This window comes from Mya arenaria, chromosome 2 (assembly GCF_026914265.1).
Source record: "Mya arenaria isolate MELC-2E11 chromosome 2, ASM2691426v1".
In the NCBI taxonomy this organism is placed as follows: domain Eukaryota; kingdom Metazoa; phylum Mollusca; class Bivalvia; order Myida; family Myidae; genus Mya; species Mya arenaria.
In genome coordinates, this window is record NC_069123.1 from 43,037,193 (window position 1) to 43,061,741 (window position 24,549).

The following is a 24,549-nucleotide window of genomic DNA, read 5'->3' on the forward strand; positions in this document are numbered from 1 at the left end:
TTTAAAATTACTGCGCTTTATGACGTCAGTACACAACGTCACACGCGCGTTTTGGTGAAATGTACAAGAGTGCGTTTTCTACGTCAATTTTTCCACAAATTCATAATTTTAGGTATGCAAGAAAAAATATCAATCATGTGTTTCCGGTACGGATAGAAAAATCCGACCCTCGGGCACGCTGCGTGACCGGTAACTCGGCAAGCCTCGTTACCGGCTTACGCGCGTGCCCTCGGGTCGGATTTTTCTATCCGTACCGGAAACACATGATAGATAGTTATAGTAAAGCAGGATTTCACTCCAATCAAACTACTGTGCTCTGCGACTGGCTTTTTAACATACACGTACTAACAATAAGGCTAGGTTATAAAAGAAAATGCGTTTTTCATATGTATACACACTTTTGTTTTTATCTGTGGTAACTACACTCGTCTTGTAAAAAAAGGAAATACATACTTATTATAAATATAATTAGATATTATATGTATATATACATATACTTATAATAAGTATGTATTTCCTTTTTTTTTAAAAACATGCCGAGTGTAGTTATCATAGATAAAAATAAAAGTGTGTATATGAAAAACGCATATATAAATAATATATATTATATACATGTATTTATATATTAATATTTTTGTTACAAATGTAGAGGTATGCTCATCAATAAGAACTATTATCTATTAAAATGTATATGTTTATATTTTACAAAACAGTAATATCAATATCAAATATCTATATACCCCTAAATCTACTATGCAATTTAGAAGGACGCGATAAAGTTACGATACTGCATCTCTAGTGCGCGGTATTGGAATTCCCCCGGTTAAAATGTCCGTATTTATAAACCATGTACAACTAAATGTAAACAGTTTAGTTTGGAACAGTTGATTGAACGAAATGCATTGATAAACATAAACACCTAATATCTGTACTCGTGTACGACTATTTAAAACACAAATATGAGGATTGTACATTTTAAACGAAACTGTGTGAATTATTTATTTGCATTCGCATTGTTAAGTGTCATGTTAACGTTGTATATTATCGGTTTAAAGCAAAGTAAACAGGCGGGGACAAACTTTAACCTTAAACAACCGAAGAAGATAAAGAGGGGAACCAATTTAGAGCACATTAATCATATTCGACATGATTTTAAATTGGAAGCTAACAAGTTAACGATCTCCACAAAAAGCCCGTACTTTGACTCGCCGAGGGGGCGTGCTCCGGGAGCCTCCAAAAGAGAGCCCGACGGATCCGGGGAGCTTGTGACAATTGACCGGAAGGGACTGTTTCGAGGACCGGGATCACAAGGGGCTCTCAATAGGTATCTGGGAAAACCAGGAGTCGGTGAACAAAATGTTGAATCCCGAGGGTCAGGGCCGCAGGGGCCCACTGACGGAAAGGGTCCCGGCGCGGATAAAGAGGGGCAACTTCCTGTATACATTGTTGAAGAACACCACGAAGGTACGAAATGTTTGAGTGTGTATTTTAATGAAAGATAGACTTATGAAATAAAATAATTTAAACATATTGCTGAGGTTAAATTAAGCTTTGTACGGCATTTAAAAACAAATTAATGATTATGATTATTTTATTTTATACATATGCCTTAAAGCTCATTTTGGTGCATACGATCAAAGAAATTATTTTAAGTGGCTTTGAAAAGAAATGTTTAAAAGATCTGAGGCACGTTAACTTGATAATTCGAAAACAGTTGTAAATATCGCATTCGATGTGTCACAAACATGATATGTGTCATATTTCGTTGCATTGTAAGATATGCACAGACTTCATAAAATATGGGTACACTATAGGCATTCCATCAGTTAACTTAAATCTAAACTACGGACTGACTATCTGTCTACGCATAGACTCCATAAACTATGGACAGACTACGTGCAAACTCAAGTAATGTAACGGACAGACTCCAAAATCTACGTGATATTTATACTAATCCCATGACCCTGAAATAATAATTGCGAATCAAACAAATTGTACTCCAAATGTAACGTATCTAGTCGTCAAGTAGCGAAAATGAAGAGAACAAATAGAACCACTAAACGAGCAATTTCCTGTCATTTGAGTATATATGGATTTTTGTATGATTTTGTTTTAAACTACAACGATAAAACTGTATAACATAGAACAGACGGATAAGCAGAAGTGGTATGTGACATGTACATGGCTATATATTTACATATCAAATGCACGCTGCATGTAATTGATAAAATATAACTGCTGGCTTTTAATAAAGCATGATTAATAAAGCATGAGTGCTCTTTGAGATAAGTCCTCTCAAATCCTGATTAATGTCCCTGTGTACAGTAGACTGCAGTGGCGTAGCTACATATAGGCCTGGGTCAACAACAAATCCTGATTAATGTCCCTATGTACAGTAGACAACAGTGGCGTAGCTACATATAGGCCTGGGCCTAAACAAATCCTGATTAATGTCCCTATGTACAGTAGACAACAGTGGCGTAGCTACATATAGGCCTGGGCCTAAACAAATCCTGATTAATGTCCCTATGTATAGTAGACTCAGTGGCGTAGCTACATAGAGGCCTGGGCCTACAACTTTTTGAAAAATGACAACATTTAAATCACTCAAAAAAGGCAATAAAAACTAATAGCTACTCAAAAACTTTGAACAACTCAAAGATTTGTTTTATTTTGACCAAAGTTTGGTGTTTATTAAAACTACGTGTATGGTGTATTGCTTGATTTTATTGTGATCATTGCAAACATAATTAAGTGTGTGAAATGCACATATAAAAGTCCCCAAACTCACAGAGAACCATCGGGCCTACACGTTTTTTAGGCCTAGCTAGATTGTTAAACGTATTCGCGTAGTTTGTAGTCTGTGTGTTCTTATAACCTAAGGGTACACAACGAGGTTTATGCAACTTTGTAGTGAGTTTGGGGTATTAAACACTATACAAAGTTCGAACGAAATGTATGCTGTATGTTTCAGTAATAAGGAATTTGTAATGGACAAGCTAATGTTAGCCGGAAAATAACTGCACTGTATCTTTATATTTAAAACCAAAAGCAAGTAAACTTCCTCACAAACTTATGAGATAAGAGATTGAGCTTTTTTATTTCCTAAGCGAACAGCTATTTTCGTGATAAAAAATATTTTAATTGAACTGCTGTAAAGACAGGATCGGTATTCGTGAATGGACAAGATTAATGCATTTATTTTATTATTGTGTACACAATTTTTTATTCGGAAGGAAGATACGAACTTTGTACAATTAAGAACCAAGATAATAAAACACTGAAATGACAATAAAACAATGAAAGCCCCACACATTTCAAGGATCACAGTTTCCGTGAGTTGTGAAAATGTGAACACAAATTTCACACATGTGAAAAAAATGATGCAGAGTTTGTCTTCCAACACGACTTCCATACAGTTGTGATTGAAGTTTTCATCAATGAATATTTAAGATTTACAGCATTTCCATGCGTGAACAATATAATTTTTAAATTTACTGTTCTAAATGCACTAAGGAACGGTCTGTAAATCTAGTAGATGTATCTGTCTCTGCCTCAAACAATATGATCGGTTATTCTTGATAACTCTTGTTGTGTGTGTTTATCTCTTAAATTTTAAGTACCATTACATTCAACAACTTAACTCGAGAAATGTCGATAAGAGAACCCTTCAACTTAAGAACATTTTTTTTATTTCATATTTACAAAGATGTTTAATGCAGAACGCATTGAAAGCAACTATTTGTTTTAAAACCACAGTATTTTGCTTCAAGAAAGAAATGTATTATTTAAAACTAAGAACTACAAGATAAAATTCATTAAAACGTCTGTGGTGTAATTGAAGGTCTTGACCAGCCTTTTACCGAGTTTGAGAACGGTAAGACCACGCATACTGTAGTTAACAATCGGACAAGGTGTTACGGTCAAAGTCACCACGACCGTGACCTTTGACCTTCTGATCTTGATATCAATAGAGGTCATCTGATCTCATGACAAACATTCCTATACAGTTTCATGACCATAGGCCTGAACGTACTCTAGTTATAAATCGGACAAGGTTTGGTGTTCTGACAGACCGACGGACAGACGGGTCGACATATGCAAAGCAATATACCCCCGCTTATTTGAAGGAGGGTGGGGAGTCATAAAAAAAAAACTGCCATGGGGTCACCAGACATCATTATTTAATATTATGACCAAAGTCTGGTTGAAATGACAATATTTCATACAATAAGTTTTATCCCAGCATGCCAAAGATTACTTTACAGTCGAAGAAATGATTGTCAGTTGACACATTTCTTTTTTAGGATTAAATTATATTTGATAAAGGTCTATGACCCTTGCATGAAGCGTATAGTTAGAAACCGAAGCGCAAAGATCAGTGCTGATCGTTCGAGCATAATATGATAGCATAGATCATAATTAATAGTATGGCATGGTGGATCCGTGGTATAGTGGTAACCCACATTACTGTCTATCCAGGGATCGCAGTTTCGATTCCCCGCCGCACCACTAAACATAATTATATTAACTGTCACAACGTGATAAATTGCGTCATAAATGCTACGTCGGAAGGCAATATTTTGGTTAATACGGAGATTTAAAACAAAGATGTTTTAACAGTGCTCCATCAGGCAGCGGTTTTGCGAAAAGGTTTGTCGAAGTGTTATAAGAAACTAAGCTCTCTATCAAACTCTGGTAAACGACCGAAAGAGGGGTTCTGTAAGCGACGTAGATTGCGCTACGCTTTATTAAAAACGGTCAAGAAATAGTAAAGTTTATATCTTTGTTTAAGTTTCATTCGAAGCAATGTTTTGCCTTTAGACGTAGCATTTATGACGCAGTTAATCACGTTGTATACACACACTGACCTGTATAGCATTTGGTTGTTTTTCGATGACCCTATCCGTAACGTCTTTATTTAAACTGATCGGAATAGTCAGCAAACAGTTTCGGCTGACGTCTTCAGATTGCTTTATAAATTTATGATAAATACAATACATAAGCAGTGCTTTATAAATATCGCAAAGCACATAGATCTTAAGTTTTAATATGACAACTACCAGCTTTGTCAACTGCTATTCCGTTAATATGCATCTTCTTAAACAGATGTTGTCGAATAACAATTATTATTACAAATGTACATGTTTTAAAAAACATAACCACAATTTATTAAAAGCAACTTATTTCTATTTAAATAATAGCGACTACTGCATGTATTGGCGTGTGGTTATTTTTCTTTTGTTTCACGTTCTATGTTCTGAACGTACGAATTGTAATATAGTCATTAGCATTGAGTGGAAGATGAATCTATACACTATTGCAATAAAACCGGAAAACCTAAAAGTCCGATATTTTTCTTATTTTCCTGCGTTAGCGGGGATGGTTCAATCATTAGAGAAGCCAACGAGATCCACATCTCAATTATCCACAAATGCATGGTGGCGTCTCAAACATAAGTCTGACAGAGAGTACTCCACTCTTCTATATCAAGGGGTTTGAAGCGGTGTCTCTGAATTATATCAAGACGATCTATGTTCAGTTGCCCCTTGTTAATTTGACCCCGGCGGCATATAGCCAAAGGGGTAAACTGTCACGTGGGTATTTTGACGCATTTACATGCGATTGTAAACAATAATGTTTTTAAATATAAAGAAGCCAATAATTTGTGTTAGAAAAAAACATCAATTATTTTGATTTAACTGTTAAACTTGACTCAGATAAATACATTTATATTTAATACTAAAATAACAATTCGCTTAAGTCCTGACTAAGGGCAAATTTCCACCTAACGGTTAATCTCGTCATGTCAACGGGGAAAATAATAATATTCTGAAATAAAAAGAGTATTTCTATCTTAGAGGCGATGTAACAGATTGTCAAAGAACTTTCGTTGTCACAGCTGGTCAAAGCTTAAACATAACACATACAAAAAACGAAATGTGTTCTGACAACTTGAAAATAAAATTGGCAGAAAGTTTTACTAAGCACAATTGGAGGTTTCCTATACGTTAAAGCACAATTTCACTTCAAAATCATGAAAGACAGAGAGGGCAATTTCAGCAAAATGAGAGCCAGAGAGTGCAATTTCAGCAAAATGAGAGCCAGAGAGGGCGATTTCAGCAGTATGACTGTCAGAGGGAGCAATTTCAGCAGTATGCCAGTCGGAGAGGGCAATTTCAGCAGTATCACAGTCAGAAGGGGTAATTTAAGCAGTATGCCAGTCAGAGAGGTCAATTTCAGCAGTATGACAGTCAGATAGGTCAATTTCAGATGTATGACAGTCAGAGGGGGTAATTTCAGTAGTATGACAGTCAGAGAGGGCTGTTTCAGCAATATAATAGTCAGAGAGGGCAATTTAAGCAGTATGACAGTAAGAGAGGACTGTTTCAGCAATATAATAGTCAGAGAGGGCAATTTTAGCAGTATTTCAGTCAGAGAGGGTAATTTCAGCAGTATGACAGTCAGAGGGGGCTATTTCAGCAGTATGACAGTCGGAGAGGTCAATTTCAGCAGTATGACAGTCAGAGAGGGCTATGTCAGTAGTATGACAGTCAGAGATGGCAATTTAAGCAGTATGACAATCAGAGAGGGCAATTTCAGCAGTATGACAGTCAGAGAGGGCAATTTCAGTAGTACGACAGTCAGAGAGGGCAATTTTAGCAGTATGACAGTCAGAGAGGGCAATTTCAGCAGTATGACAGTCAGAGAGGGCAATTTCAGCAGTATGACAGTCAGAGAGGGCAATTTCAGCAGTATGACCGTCAGAGAGGGCAGTTTCAGCAGTATGACAGCCAGAAAGGTCAATTTTAGCAGTATGACAGTCAGAGAGGGCAATTTCTGCAGTATGACAGTTTCAGCAGTATGACAGTTAGAGAGGGCAATTTCAGCAGTATGACAGTCAGAGAGGGCTATTTCAGCAGTATGACAGTCAAAGAGGGCTATTTCAGCAGTATGACAGTCAGAGAGGGCAATTTTAGCAAAACGACAGTCAGAGAGGGCAGTTTCAGCAGTATTGCAGTCAGAGAGGGCTATTTCAGCAGTATTGCAGTCAGAGAGGGCAATTTCAGCAGTATGACAGTCAGAGAGGGCAATTTCAGCAGTATCACAGTCAGAGAGGGCTTTTTCAGCAGTATGACAGTCAGAGAGGGCTGTTTCAGCAGTATGACAGTCAGAGATGGCAATTTCAGCAGTATGACAGTCAGAGAGGGCAATTTTAGCAGTATGACAGTCAGAGAGGGCAATTGTAGCAGTAAGACAGTTTCAGCAGTATGACAGTAAGAGAGGGCAATGCCAGCAGTATGACAGTCAGAGAGGTCAATTTCAGCAGTATGACAGTCAGAGAGGGCAATTTTAGCAGTATGACAGTCAGAGAGGGCTATTTCAGCAGTATGACAGTCAGAGAGGGCAATTTTAGCAGTATGACAGTCAGAGAGGGCAATTTTAGCAAAACGACAGTCAGAGAGGGCAGTTTCAGCAGTATTGCAGTCAGAGAGGGCTATTTCAGCAGTATGACAGTCAGAGAGGGCAATTTCAGCAGTATGACAGTCAGAGAGGGCAATTTCAGCAGTATCACAGTCAGAGAGGGCTTTTTCAGCAGTATGACAGTCAGAGAGGGCTGTTTCAGCAGTATGACAGTCAGATATGGCAATTTCAGCAGTATGACAGTCAGAGAGGGCAATTTTAGCAGTATGACAGTCAGAGAGGGCAATTGTAGCAGTATGACAGTTTCAGCAGTATGACAGCTAGAGAGGGCAATGCCAGCAGTATGACAGTCAGAGAGGGCAATTTCAGCAGTATGACAGTCAGAGAGGGCAATTTTAGCAGTATGACAGTCAGAGAGGGCCATTTCAGCAGTATGACAGTCAGAGAGGTCAATTTTAGCAGTATGACAGTCAGAGAGGGCTATTTCAGCAGTATGACAGTCAGAGAGGGCTATTTCAACAGTATGACAGTCAGAGAGGGCAATTTTAGCAGTATGACAGTCAGAGAGTGCTATTTCAGCAGTATGACAGTCAGAGAGGGCTATTTCAGCACTATGACAGTCAGAGAGGGCTATTTCAGCAGTATGATAGTCAGAGAGGGCAAATTCAGCATTATGACAGTCAGAGAGGGCAATTTCAGCAGTTTGACAGTAAGAGAGGGTTATTTCAGCAGTATGACAGTCAGAGAGGTCTATTTCAGTAGTATGACAGTCACAGAGGGCAATTTTAGCAGTATGACAGTAAGGGAGGGTAAATTCAGCAGTATGACAGTCAGAGAGGGTAAATTCAGCAGTATGACAGTCAGAGAGGGCAATTTTAGCAGTATGACAGTCAGAGAAAGCAAATTAGCAGTATGACAGTTAGAGAGGGCAATTTCAGCAGTATGATAGTCATAGAGGGCTATTTCAGCAGTATGACAGTCAGAGAGGGCTATTTCAGCAGTATGACAGTCAGAGAGGTCAATTTCAGCAGTATGACAGTCAGAGAGGGCAATGTTAGCAGTATGACAGTCATAGAGGGCAATTTCAGCAGTATGCCAGTCGGAGAGGGCAATTTCAGCAGTATGACAGTCGGAGATGGCAATTCCAGTAGTATGACAGCTAGAGAGGGCAATTGCAGCAAAACGACAGTCAGAGAGGGCATTTTCAGCAGTATGACAGTTAGAGAGGTCAATTTCAGTAGTATGACAGTTAAAGAGGTCAATTTCAGCAGTATGACAGTTAGAGGGAGCAATTTCAATAGTATGACAGTAAGAGAGGGCAGAATGACAATCAAAGAGACAGGTTTAACAGTATGACACTAAGAGAGGGCTGTTACTGCAGTATGACAGTCAGAGAAAGCAATTTCAGCAGTATTACTGTCAGAGGGGGCAATTCCAGCAGTGTGACGGTCAAAGAGGTCAATTTCAGCAGTATGACAGTTGGAGAGGACAATTTTAGCAGTATTGCACTCAGAGAGGGCAATTTCAGCGGTATGACAGTTGGAGAGGGCAATTTTAGCAGTATTGCAGTTGGAGAGGGCAATTTTAACAGTATGGCAGTCATAGAGGGCTATTCTAGCAGTATTGCAGTCAGAGAGGGCAATTTCAGCAGTATGACAGTTGGAGCGGGCAATTTCAGCAGTATTGCAGTTGGAGAGGGCAATTTTAGCAGTATTGCAGTCAGAGAGGTCAATTTCAGCGGTATGTCAGTCAGAGGGAGCAATTTCAGCACTTTGACAGTAAAAAGGGGTGATTTCAGCAGTATGACAGTCAGAGAGGTCAATTTCAGCAGTATGACAGTCAGAGGGTTAAAGTTCAGCAATATGACAGTCAGAGAGGGCAGTTTTAGCAGTATAACAGTCAAATTTCAGCAACGTGAGGGACATAAAAGGCAATTAAGCAGTCAAAAGAGGCAATTTCAGCAAAATGTAAGTCATATAGGGAAATAAAAGTATCAGCAATATTTTCACCACAAGTAATCGAGTTCGTTCCTCATCAATGGTCAGTATGAACGAATAAATGAGTGATTCTAGGTTCTCAGAATTTGAGAACATTGTTAATACTAATTTGTTAGATAGTTGTAATATCGCCAGTACATAAACTGTTTGATGTTGATGTTGTTGTTGAAGATGTTGTTGGTGGTGGTTTTTCATTAGTCATAGGATATTATCCATTAAGCAAATTATATTGTTTCTGGTTTCAAATTAACAATTACAATGTGTTTGTTACAGTGTTGCCGTACTGGTTCTCAGCTGCAACACGTGGCCTCGTTCCAAAGAGCGGAAACACTCTGGTAACTTTATGCGCCTCATTTCACTTAACAGTAACCAATAACGTATATTATATTATTACATTATTATATACTTTCTTATATAGCTACATAGACTTAAACAATAGAGTCGACATCAACACATGCGGTCAGAAGAATCAGTCAAATTGAATCATTTCTATTTGAAAATAATTTCATTACAATAAAGTGGTTATCAAACTCTTCTGTTTATGTCTGTTGTTTGGTGTCATTTGAAAGAAAAGCACCAGTAGAATATCGATGATTTTTTATTCAAAATGTACAATTACCTTTTAAAGGTTCACGTTGACGGACACAGCGACATGGCGCCGCCTGTGAACGTTCCGGGATATCCATTCTTCAAATGGCCAGCCCACAGACAGATAAGATATCTCATGCAATCGAACGACGTCTTCATACAGGTAAATCATTATCATAATGCTATGTTACATCATGCGACATCTTAATACTGGTAGATTGTTCTCATGTTGTTATGGTACCAACGCCTTAAGACTGGTAAAACATTATCATGTTGTCACAGTATACCATACAATACAATGACGTCATTCAACACGTAGAACATTCTCATGTTGCAATGGTACCATATATAGTCTAGAGACTTCTTTATACTGGTAGATCATTCTCATGTTGCAAAGGTACCTCATACAGTCTAAAGACTTATTTGTATTGGTAGAACATTCCCAGGTTGCAATGGTACCTCATACAGTCTAGAGACTTCTTTATACTGGTAGAACATTCTCATGTTGCAATGGTACCTCAAACAGTCTAGAGACTTCTATATACCGGTAGAACATTCTCATGTTGCAATGGTACCTCATACAGTCTAGATAGTTCTTTATACTGGTAGAACATTCTCATGTTGCAATGGTACCTCAAACAGTCTAGAGACTTCTATATACCGGTAGAACATTCTCATGTTGCAATGGTACCTCATACAGTCTAGATGCTTCTTTATACTGGTAGAACATTCTCATGTTGCAATGGTGCCTCAAACAGTCTAGAGACTTCTATATATTGGTAGAACATTCTCAGGATGCAATGGTACCTCATACAGTCTAGAGTCTTCTTTGTATTGGTAGAACATTCTTATGTTGTTATGGTACCACATACAGTCTAGAGACTGCTTTATATTGATAGAACATTCTCATGGTACCTCATACAGTCGATCGACTTCTCTTTACTGATAGAACGTTGGCAAGTTGTTTTGGTGGCTCAATATAATCTAGCGACTTTTTTAAGCAGGTAGACCATTTTCATGTTGTTATGGTACCTTATAGAGCATATTACGTTTTTAAATGAGTTTTGGTTTATACTAAAATGACATAGGCATTGTAACGACGCATAACAGCATCGTCGCATAAACGAAACGACCACTTCATTCGGTGATTTTAAACGCATAGACGGGACTTTCTAATGTGGAAAAAAGGCACACTTTCACCGCATAACCCCCCCCCCACCCCTTTAAACACATACTAGTACAATAGTAGTTGATTAAGTTTCATCAAGATCGGACTTTTGTGTCCACTTAACTAAGTTTTGAACTAGATTTTTAGAGCCAAACCTATTCATCTTTCTGCGAAATCGTTTGAAATGACGTTTGGCCCGACTAAAAGGCGGGAATATAAGTTTCAAGTTTCAAGTTTCAAGTTTTATTTATAATAAACCAGAAGGTCGTAGAACCATGAGGCATAAAGTGCACAATGGTGACAAATACAAATAATATGTACTTGTGCGGTAACATATTAACTAATAAAATTTATGACAATGCCTATTATACTAGACTGTTACAAAGTGTCTATTTGACATAATGTGACATATTGTGAAAAATGGGAGTTATAAGTTTATCAAAAAGCTCCATTCCATTACTCACTGATAGATCGGTAAAGTTATGTAAATACTTATTCATTGCAAAAATGCCTTTAAGTGCTTGGCCCGCTATACATTTTTTGTGCTTTAAAAATGACCCCGAAGTGGTAAAACAAACAATAATAAAATATGAAAACTTACTAATTTCAGTTTTATAATAAAACACAGTATTTGTTGGTAAGCAACCTCCTTTCATAAAAATCATTACTTTACTTTTCCTGACATTAACAAGTTTCCAACGATTACAATTCCAGTGTACTTAAACAGTGTCTGTTTATAAATGTTACGACAACTCACAGCACCGTCATTTGGGACAATCAGAAAATTGAATCGTCGTATGACGTAACATATTTTCTCGCCTTTTTGTCAGACTGACGGCCATGTACCCTTGACAATGCGCACTTTTAACGTCATTTCAAACGTTTCTAGAAAAGTCAAATGTTTACGACAGACAAACAACAGAAATCCAACAATCCTCACAGCTTCACATGTGCTCTTTGTGCTCAGATGAGCTAAGAATTATTTCCTTGTCAAGAACCACTGGTAATTGTGCGATTTTGAAATGTATTCACATCTAGGTCATCAGCGTATATCTCTGATTAAGGACAGGAAAACTTTTGAAGATTATATTTTTTCCAAATATTTCAACACAACATTAGTTTTTGGCACTTTAACAAGAGGACTCAGATGACTGATATAGGGTAATCATGGACGTCTTTCTTTCATTGATTGTGTTTTTATGCACTAGTCATTTGTAACGAAGAAAATGTAGATGTGAATACTCCAAGGAGAGTAATAATTTATTTTCAACTTTCAATTTTGGCTCAACTTAAATATTACTTTAAATTTGACCAATTTGCCTGCCTACTTTTCCCGTATTTTGTTCCAAGTGACAGTAATATGCTACACCCTAATCTTAATCATCATCATAATAAACAACATCATCAAAACCACAACCATCATCATCATCCCCACAACTATCATCATCATAATTATCATCATCATCAACGTCATCGCCATTTTTTGTTGAATTATTAGAACTCTATTTTTAGCTTTATAATAAATAGTTAAGATAGTCCTCTTTATGTGGCAAAAAGGCACAGTTGCGCCCCATATAAGCAATTTCTGCCTTATGCGTCGAGCGTCGCCGCATTAACGTGGCCGCCCTGTTTATGCTTTGGAAATCACCGCATAAACGAAAAAAACACGTTTATGAGGCGATGCTGCTATGGGCGCTACAAGGCGTGATGTTATGGTACCTCATCCAGTCAAACGGTGCCTTCTTACTGGTAAAGCATTCTCATGCTGATATGGTACAACTCGCCGCCGAATGGCGTATGCTTATGCTTTATTGGTTTATACCAGAATAAACGCCTCTGACGTGAGTCGTCTGTTCGTAAGACGTAGCTTTCCCTTTACTTTTCTTTCTTCCAGGCGTCTGCAATGGCAAACTTTATCAATAGACTGATATGGGTGTGGCCCGATTGGGATCTTACCAATCACGATGAAAAATACACCATGGGAACTCTTAGTCTCGGTACAGTGAACATGAAGAAGGTCAACGCGCGCCGAAACTCAAAATCACGTGACCAAGTGGCGTCACAATTTAGCCCGTTTTGTATGTGTATGAATAACGGAACTGACGTCGAGTGTTGGTCGTTGTTTGACGTCGAGAGAGGTAATATGAGTCGGGAACGAGATGAATACACACTTAGGTCAGATTTGTGCGTCATAAAAAAGTTACTAATTGTTGAAGAATTGCACGAGTCTAAAGCAGTGGCATTTTTTAAAAATCCAAAGTGGTCAGGAAGAAATGAAAGTATAGTCCTTGACATTGATGAAGATTTTTATGGCTGCACATACGCAGTAGAACCACTTTTAAACACAAATTTTAGCATGGAAAGATTGAGACGATTAAATGGCATCATAGTAGATTTTTTGTGTCCATTAAATGCCAGTCATGAAAAAGCATCAGACATATTTCTAGTTGATCTCGTTTCATCTGTACGGAACAATAGAGCTTGTACAATAAATCAAGAATTGAAAAACTCATCAACATGCAAAGAAATACTGGATTTGAAAATAATTGATCACTTTAGTAACAAACTTCGTTTGCTGATTCTTTCAAAGTCTATAACAACTTGTCAATCCAAAGGAACAGGAGTGAATCAGTTCGTAAAAGACTTGGTAATATTTTTAGCAAAAATGCGAATAAGACAATTACGGGCATTACAATCGGTGGGATTTTGTGCCTCAACGTCACCAAGAACGCTGAATAAAGACAACAGAATGTTTGTGGTCTGCAGCGGCGCTAACACACCGGAAGACAGCATGGTCCTCGTGCACAGACCTACTGAAAAAGAAATAACCCGTAGGACAATATTTTTGAGGTCAATTTTAAGGAATATCATGAAGAAAACTCCTGGCTTTGTGACCATAGCGCGGTCAGTACGGGATGGGTACACGCCTCGAGAGAATTTTGAGCAAATTGAACGGGACGTTCTCACGGCGCTTAACACGACGTCTAGCCAAAGGTTGAATGTGATCTACGACAAGGAGCTGCTAGGCGGGAAGCCTGGGTGGCCGGCCAGACATAAAGTCTGAGGCGGATACTGATGATTGCTCGGAGCGAACGAAGCAATGCCTGGCGCGATATTAAGACTAGAATTCCAAAGCCACCCTATAGAGACTAGACTACGGCAGCTACACATCTAGCAAAATCTGTAACTGGCCATTCACTTTTTCTCATAGAAATTGAGCTTTGGTAAAAAAAAAAAACCGCTTAGAAAACGTGTCCTTCTTAAACAATATTGTACAGCATACATTTCACGGCAGTTACAAAGACCAAGCCTTGGTGCACTCAATCGTGTACAAGTAGTTTAGCTGAAAAAGCCAAATTTTATTTATTGTACTGTTTTCATATGTTTTGTTTTAAATGTCGGTTTAATAGAAATAATGAAAATAAGTGTATTGAAATACCATCCCCTTGAATAATGTCAATCAAAGAGTTGTATTTATTTCCTTATACAAAGTAAGACCGGAATCTTTTCACAATGTGCAAAGCATATTGGTCGTAATTTTTTTTAATATTAATATTAATTAAATATCTTTTCAAAATTCCTAAAAATATATCAGGGATTATACGTCATTGTCTCAAATTATACCCTATAACACCTGATAGACTTTTAATGAAAGCCATTTTTTTAATCTCCATTTGATCTGAAAGTTGGCCTTAAGTAAGGCATTATCCATAGACGATGTGTTATACCTATTTTAAGTTATCTGTGTCACATATCATTGGATCATTGAATTCCTTTTTTCACGCTTCTGGTCGTCTGGTTGTATTATTCCAATTCTTTAGCAAGGAAACCAATTTGATCCTAATACTTAAAGGGGGAACACCCTTACAAGCTGTTTTGCCAAAATATTCACTGTCATATTTTAATAGTAAAACTAATTTTGTCATGGGCTGAAGAAAACTATATCTTATCAGATTCTTTGTTTGGATTCAGAAATAGATATAGCACAGTGGACCATATCTTTATTTTGTACCTTTATTTAAAAAGTAAAAAAAAGTAATAACAAAAAGATCGAAAGCAAAAACGAAGTTGCTTTATTAATTACAGAAAATTCAAATATGATTGTATTAATAGAAGCAGACTTTGGTACAAACTCATAAAATTAGGAATCGACGGTCAATTTTTGTCCTTTGTACGATCTATGTATTGTGAGTTGAAACTTTGTATAAACTTTGTATAAAGCACATGGGAACACTATCAGAATGTTTTTTCAAAACCGTCCTTGGTCTGTTTTAGGGGGAGATAATTTCACCGATATTTATTTCCCTTTTCCTGAATGGTAATGAGATTCAATTGCAAGAGAATAATGATACTGGCATAATAATTGATCAGATTTCAAATTATTTATTGCTATTTTCAGATGATTCTGTTCTTCTTTTCATGTACAAGGGCTGGCATGCAACCCCCCTAAATTAAAATGCTTAATCTACTTATTGCTGTAAATCGAATCTTACGTTAAACATTGATAAATCTAAGGTGTTCGGAAAAGGTGGACGCTTAAGAAGTATTGGTGAATGGTTTAATAACACCTAAGAAGAAAGTGTTAGTATCTAGGAGTTGTATTTACCAATAGTTGATCTATATTACAGGCAACAAAACCCCTTGCAGGAAAAGGGCTGAGATCTCATCGCTCGATGATGGTTTTAATTCCTACTTCTTAGGTTTCAATAAATATAATGTTGAATATTTTTAACGCCTACGTGCGAACTGTTAAAAATTGTGTTTCTGAAAGTTTTGTAAAATTAGTTTGAATGTAAAGCTATCTGCCAATACGTTATCTTATATTGAAAGACACATTAGAATGTTTAAATATTTCTTGGAGCTAAATTCCGTTAACCAGGAGTCTTGTATATAAGTGCTGTATAACGGAAACAATTGAACATTGCTACGAAGAAATATTTTATCACGAATTGGTCCAGTATCAATAATTCGTGATATTTTCCATTAAGATGGTCTTAAAAACCTAGTTTGGAACAATCGCCATACCTACGCCTTCTAGAAAATATTATTTTTTTTAGAAAAAATGGTTTAGCGCCTATCTTCACATACACAAAATATTTAAACGGATAGGCACAATAAAACTCCGCAAAATGCGAAAAATGCACATTATGTAATCTGAATGCTATTGAGGATGACTTTCATTTGTTCGCAAATGACCAATATACACGTAAATATGTCACGAGATATTATTTTACACCCACGAGTTTGATGATAAATATATAATACTGATGCAAAGAAGTAATCAAATTAATCAAATACTCCTTAGAATATTAGCTTCGTATTGCGATAAGTCCTTCGAAGTTAGAGATATAATAAGATAATATTATTTAGTTTTGCGTGATTTGGTCCATAAAACAATTATTTATAGTTGGTGTGTTGTTGCCCTTATCTCCAATTGTATCATTAACTATTATACTAGTATCAGTCTCATGACGTCATCAGATACATTCAATTAAATGATCATCATTCAAATCCATATTTCTTAACTGTGATTTATAAAATGTCCGTGTATGTTGACGTATTACGATAATTTCATTTTATAAAAACTTATAAATATATGTATATATATTTTTCACATATCACATGCCATGTTTTTTTATATATTTGTTTGTATGATTATGAGCTTAAATTGCTTAAGCCCAAAATAAATATTCCGTTCTGTTCTGTGTTCTGTCTTTTTCTAGATTTAGGGCCTGGGATACGAACAATAGCGTTTCCGGTGGAAACAAGTGGGTTTGGGAAACGAACAATAACGTTTCCGGTGGAAACGAGTGGGCCTGGGATACGAACAATAGCGTTTCCAGTGGAAACAAGTGGGTTTGGGATACGAACAAAAGCGTTTCCCGTGGAAACTTGTGGGCCTGGGGTACGAACAAAAACGTTTCCGGTGGAAAAAAGTGGGCTTGAGATACGAATAATAGCGTTTCCCGAGGAAACGAGGAAACGAGGGGGCTTGGGATACGAACAATAGCGTTTCTCGCGGAAACGAGTTGGCTTAGGATACGAACAATAGCTTTTCCGGTGGAAACGAGTGGGCGTGGGATACGAACAATAGCGTTTCCCATGGAAACGAGTGGGCGTGGGATACGAACAATAGAGTTTCCCGTGGAAACGAGTGGGCGTGGGATACAAACAATAGCGTTTCCCGTGGAAACGAGTGGGCTTTGGATACTAACAATAGTGTTTCCGGTGGAAACAAGTCGGCGTGGGATACGAACAATAGCGTTTTCCATGGAAACGAGGAGGCTTGGGATACGAACAATAGCGTTTCCCGTGGAAACGAGTGGGCTTGGGATACGAACAATAGCCTTTCCCGTGGAAACGAGTGGGCTTTGGATACGAACAATAGCGTTTCCGGTGGAAACGAGTGGGCGTGGGATACGAACTAAAGCGTTTCCCATGGAAACGAGGAGGCTTGGGATACGAACAATAGGGTTTTTCGGTGGAAACGAGTGGGCGTGGGATACGAACAATAGCGTTTCCCAAGGTAACGAGGAAACGAGGGGGTTTGGAATACGAACAAAAGCGTTTCCCGTGGAAACTAGTGGGCCTGGCATACGAACAATAGGGTTTTTCGGTGGAAACGAGTGGGCGTGGGATACGAACAATAGCGTTTTCCGTGGAAACTAGTGGACTTGGGATACAAACAATAGCGTTTTCCGAGAATAAATACGCGATTCAATGAGCATACATCATGATAACATAAGATCGCTTAAAACAATAAGGTAAAGCTTTATGCAAAATATATCACTTCATAACGAAGAATATTTGTGGTTCATTCGCTTGTGGCTTATTGTGATACAACAGTAAGTATTATTCAATGCGTTGTACACTACGATCAATTGAATGTAAGTTTGTGATTATTATTTTTCTAGCAATGGTATAATTTGGTGTCTAGCCCCTTGATAGGATTTGTTGAAAACAGAACTGATCATGTGTAGGATGCAATTAAGTTACCCGGATATAACCAAGGTTGAACTTGATCGATACTGATTATTGTCTGTTCCATTTCACCAAAAAAAAGTCCGCCCTTGGTCACATTTTTAATCACAAACTTACATCACTAAACGAAACCAAGTTGTATGTCAATATAATATTCGTTTCAGACACATGTTATGCATTAATTTATATCATTTAAAGGACAGCATAACATTAGTTTCAGACATGAATACACAAATGAAGTTCAATACCAATCCCGTTTTTATCAAAAACTTCTTCACGATCGGCAGTTGTCGCCAATTAGTTAGCATTCATTTAAAAACCGACCACATTTCCAAATAAGGCGGCCGGACCATCATTTAATCATTATTTTTCTACGGAAATTGCTTGAAAATGTTCGAATTAAAAATTCCCACATGCCGGGTAACATTGAACTACAATAATCACGACATTGGTCGATTATGTATGCTTATTAAGGTCCATACCATTGCCGTTCTTAGGAAAACATCCTCGGGCGGAGGATCGGTGACAGGAAAATAAGACAATTGCTGCCCTGCAGTGCTACTGGTACGAGGGAAGGGTTGGCCCCGCTTGATGTACTCAATTATTTAAAAGTTCTAAGAAATTTTATATTCCTTTGTTTCTTTCGATTTTTTATCGCTATTTTCATGAATATACTTATGTTTTATGTTCAAATAAAATACTTACATCATCTATTGAAATGTAATTTGACCATTTCTGAGGTGTTATTTTAATTTGAAATAAGGGGCCGACGTATGTCCCTGTTGAAATATCAGTTAAAGAAACTTATAGAAAAGTTAACAAATACACAATGACTTAATTAATACATTTTTACATTAATATATATTCATTCAAATATTAAGCTGTTATTCAATCAATGTATTATAAAGTTTTAATTGTATAACATCAATAAGGCCATGACCCATGTTGACAAAATATCATATTCAGTATTTACAGGTGAACGCATAAACAAAAACAATATATCAGAACATAAATAGCAAACCCATCAAGCAAGAAAGGAATGTATGAAAGTATGTTTAATATTTTTACTTTCTATACTGTATATATTTGTTAAATGTCTTAAAAAGCGATAGTTACACTGTAGCCTTATTGTTGATTAAATTAAATGTTTTTCATAGGACTCATCTTTCACAAATGATTGAATTTATTTTTTACCTATTTAGTACGTTTGAATGGATAATTATTAAGATTGTTTACTGATAAAAAAGTAAAAGTCTACTTAGTACTCCGCATTCAATGTAAAGTTTAACAGTTAATTTCCAAATACAAAAATACATAATTTAATTACGAAACATGTTTCTAAACATAGTCAAGGTACAATACGTACATTTAAGTAACTGAACAAAATATAAAAACAGCATAGCATGCGACCAAACGGTTTAGCATCAATATAGTTATATTTAAGCGTGCAGTAGTTAATGTTGACAATATTACCCGTAATACAAAAAATGTCTCCCTCTTAAATCATTACCTTATGCACATTTATAAATGGCACGGTTTCTGTTTACAGTATCATTTCGCGATTTGTATAATGCAATAAATTTAGGTATATTCAGTGCGGTATTATAATATGTTTTCAACTATAGCTTTTTTTAACAACTGAAATTCAAGAATAAAATGAAATTCATCTTCTAATGAATGTGCCATTAACTGCACTATATTTCATATAACTATACACAGGGTCATTAATCAGGATTTGAGAGGACTTAGCTAAAAGAGCATTACACGTGTTTAATAGCCAGCAGTTACATTTTATCAATGACATGCAATATGCGAGTGGCATGCATGAACACATCATTTCTACTTTTCCTGCCGTTCCTGCCGCACCTATACCAAAGGTGAAGTATGAAACAAAATCATACAGTTTCCATCAACTAATAAGGGTCTTATGGTCTTTTCATTTTTATGTTTCCTTCGCTGCTTGACGAACATACGTTGTATTTGAATTATAACTTTGTGTATTCTTAATGATTCTATCAGAATAATGTACTCTGGGATATAATAAACTATGTATATATATATACGTTTTTTAATCTACCCGAATTAGGCGTGTGCGAAGTATGTCTTTTATGGGCTATGCCAAGAGTCAGTTAATTGTTTATGAGCTATGCGCGGAATCAGTCCGTACAATATGGGCTATGCGCGGAGTCAGTCCGTAGTTTATGGGCTATGCACGGAGTCAGTCCGTAGTTTTTAGACTATGCACGGAGTCAGTCCGTAGTTTATGGGATATGCGCGGAGTCAGTCCGTAGCATATGCATTTTGCGCGGAGTCAGTCCAAACTGAGTTAATGGGCTATGCGCGGAGTCAGTCGGAAGTTTATGGGTTATGCGCGGAATCAGTCCGTAGTTTAAGGGCTATGCGCGGAGTCAGTCCGTCGTTAATGGACTTTGTGCGGTGTCAGTCCGAAGTTTATGGGTTATGCGCGGAGTCAGTCCGTAGTTTATGGGTTATACGCGGAGAGTCAGTCCGTAGTTTATGGGTTATACGCGGAGTCAGTCCGTAGTTTATGGGTTATACGCGGAGTCAGTCCGTAGTTTATGGGATATGCGCGGAGTCAGCCCGTAGTTTATGGGTTATACGCGGAGTCAGTCCGTAGTTTATGGGTTATGCGCGGAGTCAGTCCGTAGTTTATGGGTTATACGCGGAGAGTCAGTCCGTAGTTTATGGGTTATACGCGGAGTCAGTCCGTAGTTTATGGGTTATACGCGGAGTCAGTCCGTAGTTTATGGGATATGCGCGGAGTCAGTCCGTAGTTTATGGGTTATACGCGGAGTCAGTCCGTAGTTTATGGGTTATGCGCGGAGTCAGTCCGTAGTTTATGGGATATGCGTGGAGTCAGTCCGTAGTTTATGGGTTATACGCGGAGTCAGTCCGTAGTTTATGGGTTATACGCGGAGTCAGTCCGTAGTTTATGGGTTATACGCGGAGTCAGTCCGTAGTTTATGGGTTATGCGCGGAGTCAGTCAATAGTTATTGTGAAGCATTATATCCGTTGTTAATGCAGTCTGCGCGTAGTTTGTCCGTAGATTGCGGAGTCTACGTTTAAACTGTGTGTATTTTAGGGAACATTTGCGTATATCTGTGTATCCGTGACTTAAACAGTAAAAGTCCCATATAACAGGATCAAGCTAAGCACACTATTTTTGTTTGGCATATTTTGTTTTAAAATCTCATTTAGTCTAAGAGGAGTTTTGAAGTGTAAAAAGAAATTACGATAAATTAGTTTTATGTTGACAATTTTCCTTTAAGTAACTTACTTGTGCTAATGAAATAAAATATTTATGCATTATATACTTACGTTTTTCGAGAAAATTGAGCATGGTCTGCTTTAAGTATTGTTATTCTACGTGTGGTCTAGCCGTGGTTTATGGACTATACAGGAAGTTTGTCAGTAGTTTATGGAGTCTAAGCGAAAACTGTCCGAATTTTGCAGGGCACCTTCGTGTAAACTGTTTCTAATTTATATATATATATATACACATAGTATATTCGTAACTGGTATTGAACGTACATGTAGTCTGCTCTTAGCTTATGAATTATTCATGTAGTCTGTGTTTATGCAGTGTGCGTGTAGTCTAGCCTTTGTTGAAATCTGCCCTTACTTTACAGTCTGCCTGTAGTCTGTCCTTTGTTGATGGAATACGTGCGTAGTCTGCCGCTAGTTTACGGAGTCTGCCTGTAGTCTGTCCTTTGTTGATGGAATATGTGCGTAGTCTGCCGCTAGTTTACGGAGTCTGCCCGTAGTCTGTCCTTTGTTGATGGAATATGTGCGTAGTCTGCCCCTAGTTTACGGAGTCTGCCTGTAGTCTGTCCTTTGTTGATGGAGTAAGTGTCTTGTCTGCCCCTAGTTTACGGAGTCTGCCTGTAGTCTGTCCTTTGTTAATGGAATATGTGCGTAGTCTGTCGCTAGTTTACGGAGTCTGCCTGTAGTCTGTCCTTAGTTGATGGAATTTGTGCGTAGTCTGCCGTTAGTTTACGGAGTCTGCCTGTAGACTGTCCTTAGTTGATGGAATATGTGCGTAGTCTGCCCCTAGCTACGGACTCTGTATGTAGTCTGTCCTTAGTTTATGGAATAAGTGCGTAGTCTGCAGCTAGTGTACGGAGTCTGCCTGTAGTCTGTCCTTTGTTTATGGAATATGTGCGTAGTCTGCCTCTAGTTTACGGACTCTGTCTGTAGTCTGTCCTTTGTTGATGGAATATGTGCGTAGTCTGCCTCTAGTTTACGGACTCTGTCTGTAGTCTGTCCTTTGTTGATGGAATATGTGCGTAGTCTGCCACTAGTTTACGGAGTCTGTCTGTAGTCTGTCCTTAGTTGATGGAATATGTGCGTAGTCTGCCACTAGTTTACGGACTCTGTCTGTAGTCTGTCCTTAGTTGATGGAATATGTGCGTAGTCTGCCCCTAGTTTACGGAATCTGTCTGTAGTCTGTCCTTTGTTGATGGAATATGTGCGTAGTCTGCCCCTAGTTTACGGACTCTGTCTGTAGTCTGTCCTTAGTTGATGGAATATGTGCGTAGTCTTTCCCTAGTTTACGGAGTCTGCCTGTAGTCTGTCCTTTGTTTATGGAATATGTGCGTAATCAGCCCCTAGTTTACGGAGTCTGCCTGTAGTCTGTCCTTTGTTGATGGAATAAGTGCGTTGTCTGTCCATAGTTTACTGTATCTGTCTGTAGTCTGTCCTTTGTTTATGGAATATGTGCGTAGTCTGCCGCTAGTTTGCGGAGTCTGCCTGTAGACTCTCCTTAGTTGATGGAATATGTGCGTAGTCTGTCCCTAGTTTACGGAGTCTGCCTGTAGTCTGTCCTTTGTTGATGGAATAAGTGTCTTGTCTGCCCCTAGTTTACGGAGTCTGCCTGTAGTCTGTCCTTTGTTAATGGAATATGTGCGTAGTCTGCCGCTAGTTTACGGAGTCTGCCTGTAGTCTGTCCTTAGTTGATGGAATTTGTGCGTAGTCTGCCGTTAGTTTACGGAGTCTGCCTGTAGACTGTCCTTAGTTGATGGAATATGTGCGTAGTCTGCCCCTAGCTACGGACTCTGTATGTAGACTGTCCTTAGTTTATGGAATAAGTGCATAGTCTGCAGCTAGTGTACGGAGTCTGCCTGTAGTCTGTCCTTTGTTTATGGAATATGTGCGTAGTCTGCCTCTAGTTTACGGACTCTGTCTGTAGTCTGTCCGTTGTTGATGGAATATGTGCGTAGTCTGCCTCTAGTTTACGGACTCTGTCTGTAGTCTGTCCTTTGTTGATGGAATATGTGCGTATTCTGCCACTAGTTTACGGACTCTGTCTGTAGTCTGTCCTTAGTTGATGGAATATGTGCGTAGTCTGCCACTAGTTTACGGACTCTGTCTGTAGTCTGTCCTTAGTTGATGGAATATGTGCGTAGTCTGCCCCTAGTTTACGGAATCTGTCTGTAGTCTGTCCTTTGTTGATGGAATATGTGCGTAGTCTGCCCCTAGTTTACGGACTCTGTCTGTAGTCTGTCCTTAGTTGATGGAATATGTGCGTAGTCTGCACTTAGTTTACGGAGTCTGCCTGTAGACTGTCCTTAGTTGATGGAATATGTGCGTAGTCTTTCCCTAGTTTACGGAGTCTGCCTGTAGTCTGTCCTTAGTTGATGGAATATGTGCGTAGTCTGCCACTAGTTTACGTACTCTGTCTGTAGTCTGTCCTTTGTTGATGGAATATGTGCGTAGTCTGCCCCTAGTTTACGGACTCTGTCTGTAGTCTGTCCTTAGTTGATGGAATATGTGCGTAGTCTGCCGCTAGTTTACGGAGTCTGCCTGTAGACTCTCCTTAGTTGATGGAATATGTGCGTAGTCTGTCCCTAGTTTACGGAGTCTGCCTGTAGTCTGTCCTTAGTTGATGGAATATGTGCGTAGTCTGCACTTAGTTTACGGAGTCTGCCAGTAGGATATCCTTAGTTGATGGAATAAGTGCGTAGTCTACCTGTAGTCTGGCCTTAGTTGAAACATACACTTAGTTTACAGAGTCTTCGTGATGTATGTCCTTAATTATAATTGAATCTGTGCGTTGTCTGTCCGAAAATCTTTTTGTTCAGTCTGCCCGTTGTGTGTCCGTATTTTTTTTAGGACCCGTCTTTATAACCTTCCTCACAAGCCTAGATGATAAAAGATTGAGCTTATTATTGCAGTGGGCACTTAATTTGATCCATAATTTCGTACAATCAAACTCTGGATTGAGCAACTGCAAATACAAAGACAAGGAAAATGCATTCAGTCGGCTATAAATAAATGCGATAGTACGCTCAAGATACCATTCATATCTTTATAGATTGGCTGTATTTTCAATTCCACTACGAAAAGAACATATGGTTGTATCGTATGTA

General features: G+C 38.1%; 1 protein-coding gene across 1 annotated transcript; it reads left to right on the forward strand.

Annotated features, from left to right (window-relative positions):
- Window positions 1–884: 884 nt before the first annotated feature.
- LOC128223268 (uncharacterized) lies at window positions 885–16,877 on the forward strand. The gene is made up of 4 exons (XM_052932560.1): window positions 885–1,464; window positions 9,696–9,757; window positions 10,051–10,173; window positions 13,073–16,877. Exons 1-4 carry the CDS (start codon window positions 960–962, stop codon window positions 14,240–14,242), a joined length of 1,860 nt encoding a protein of 619 aa, XP_052788520.1. The 5' UTR covers window positions 885–959; the 3' UTR covers window positions 14,243–16,877.
- Window positions 16,878–24,549: the final 7,672 nt, after the last annotated feature.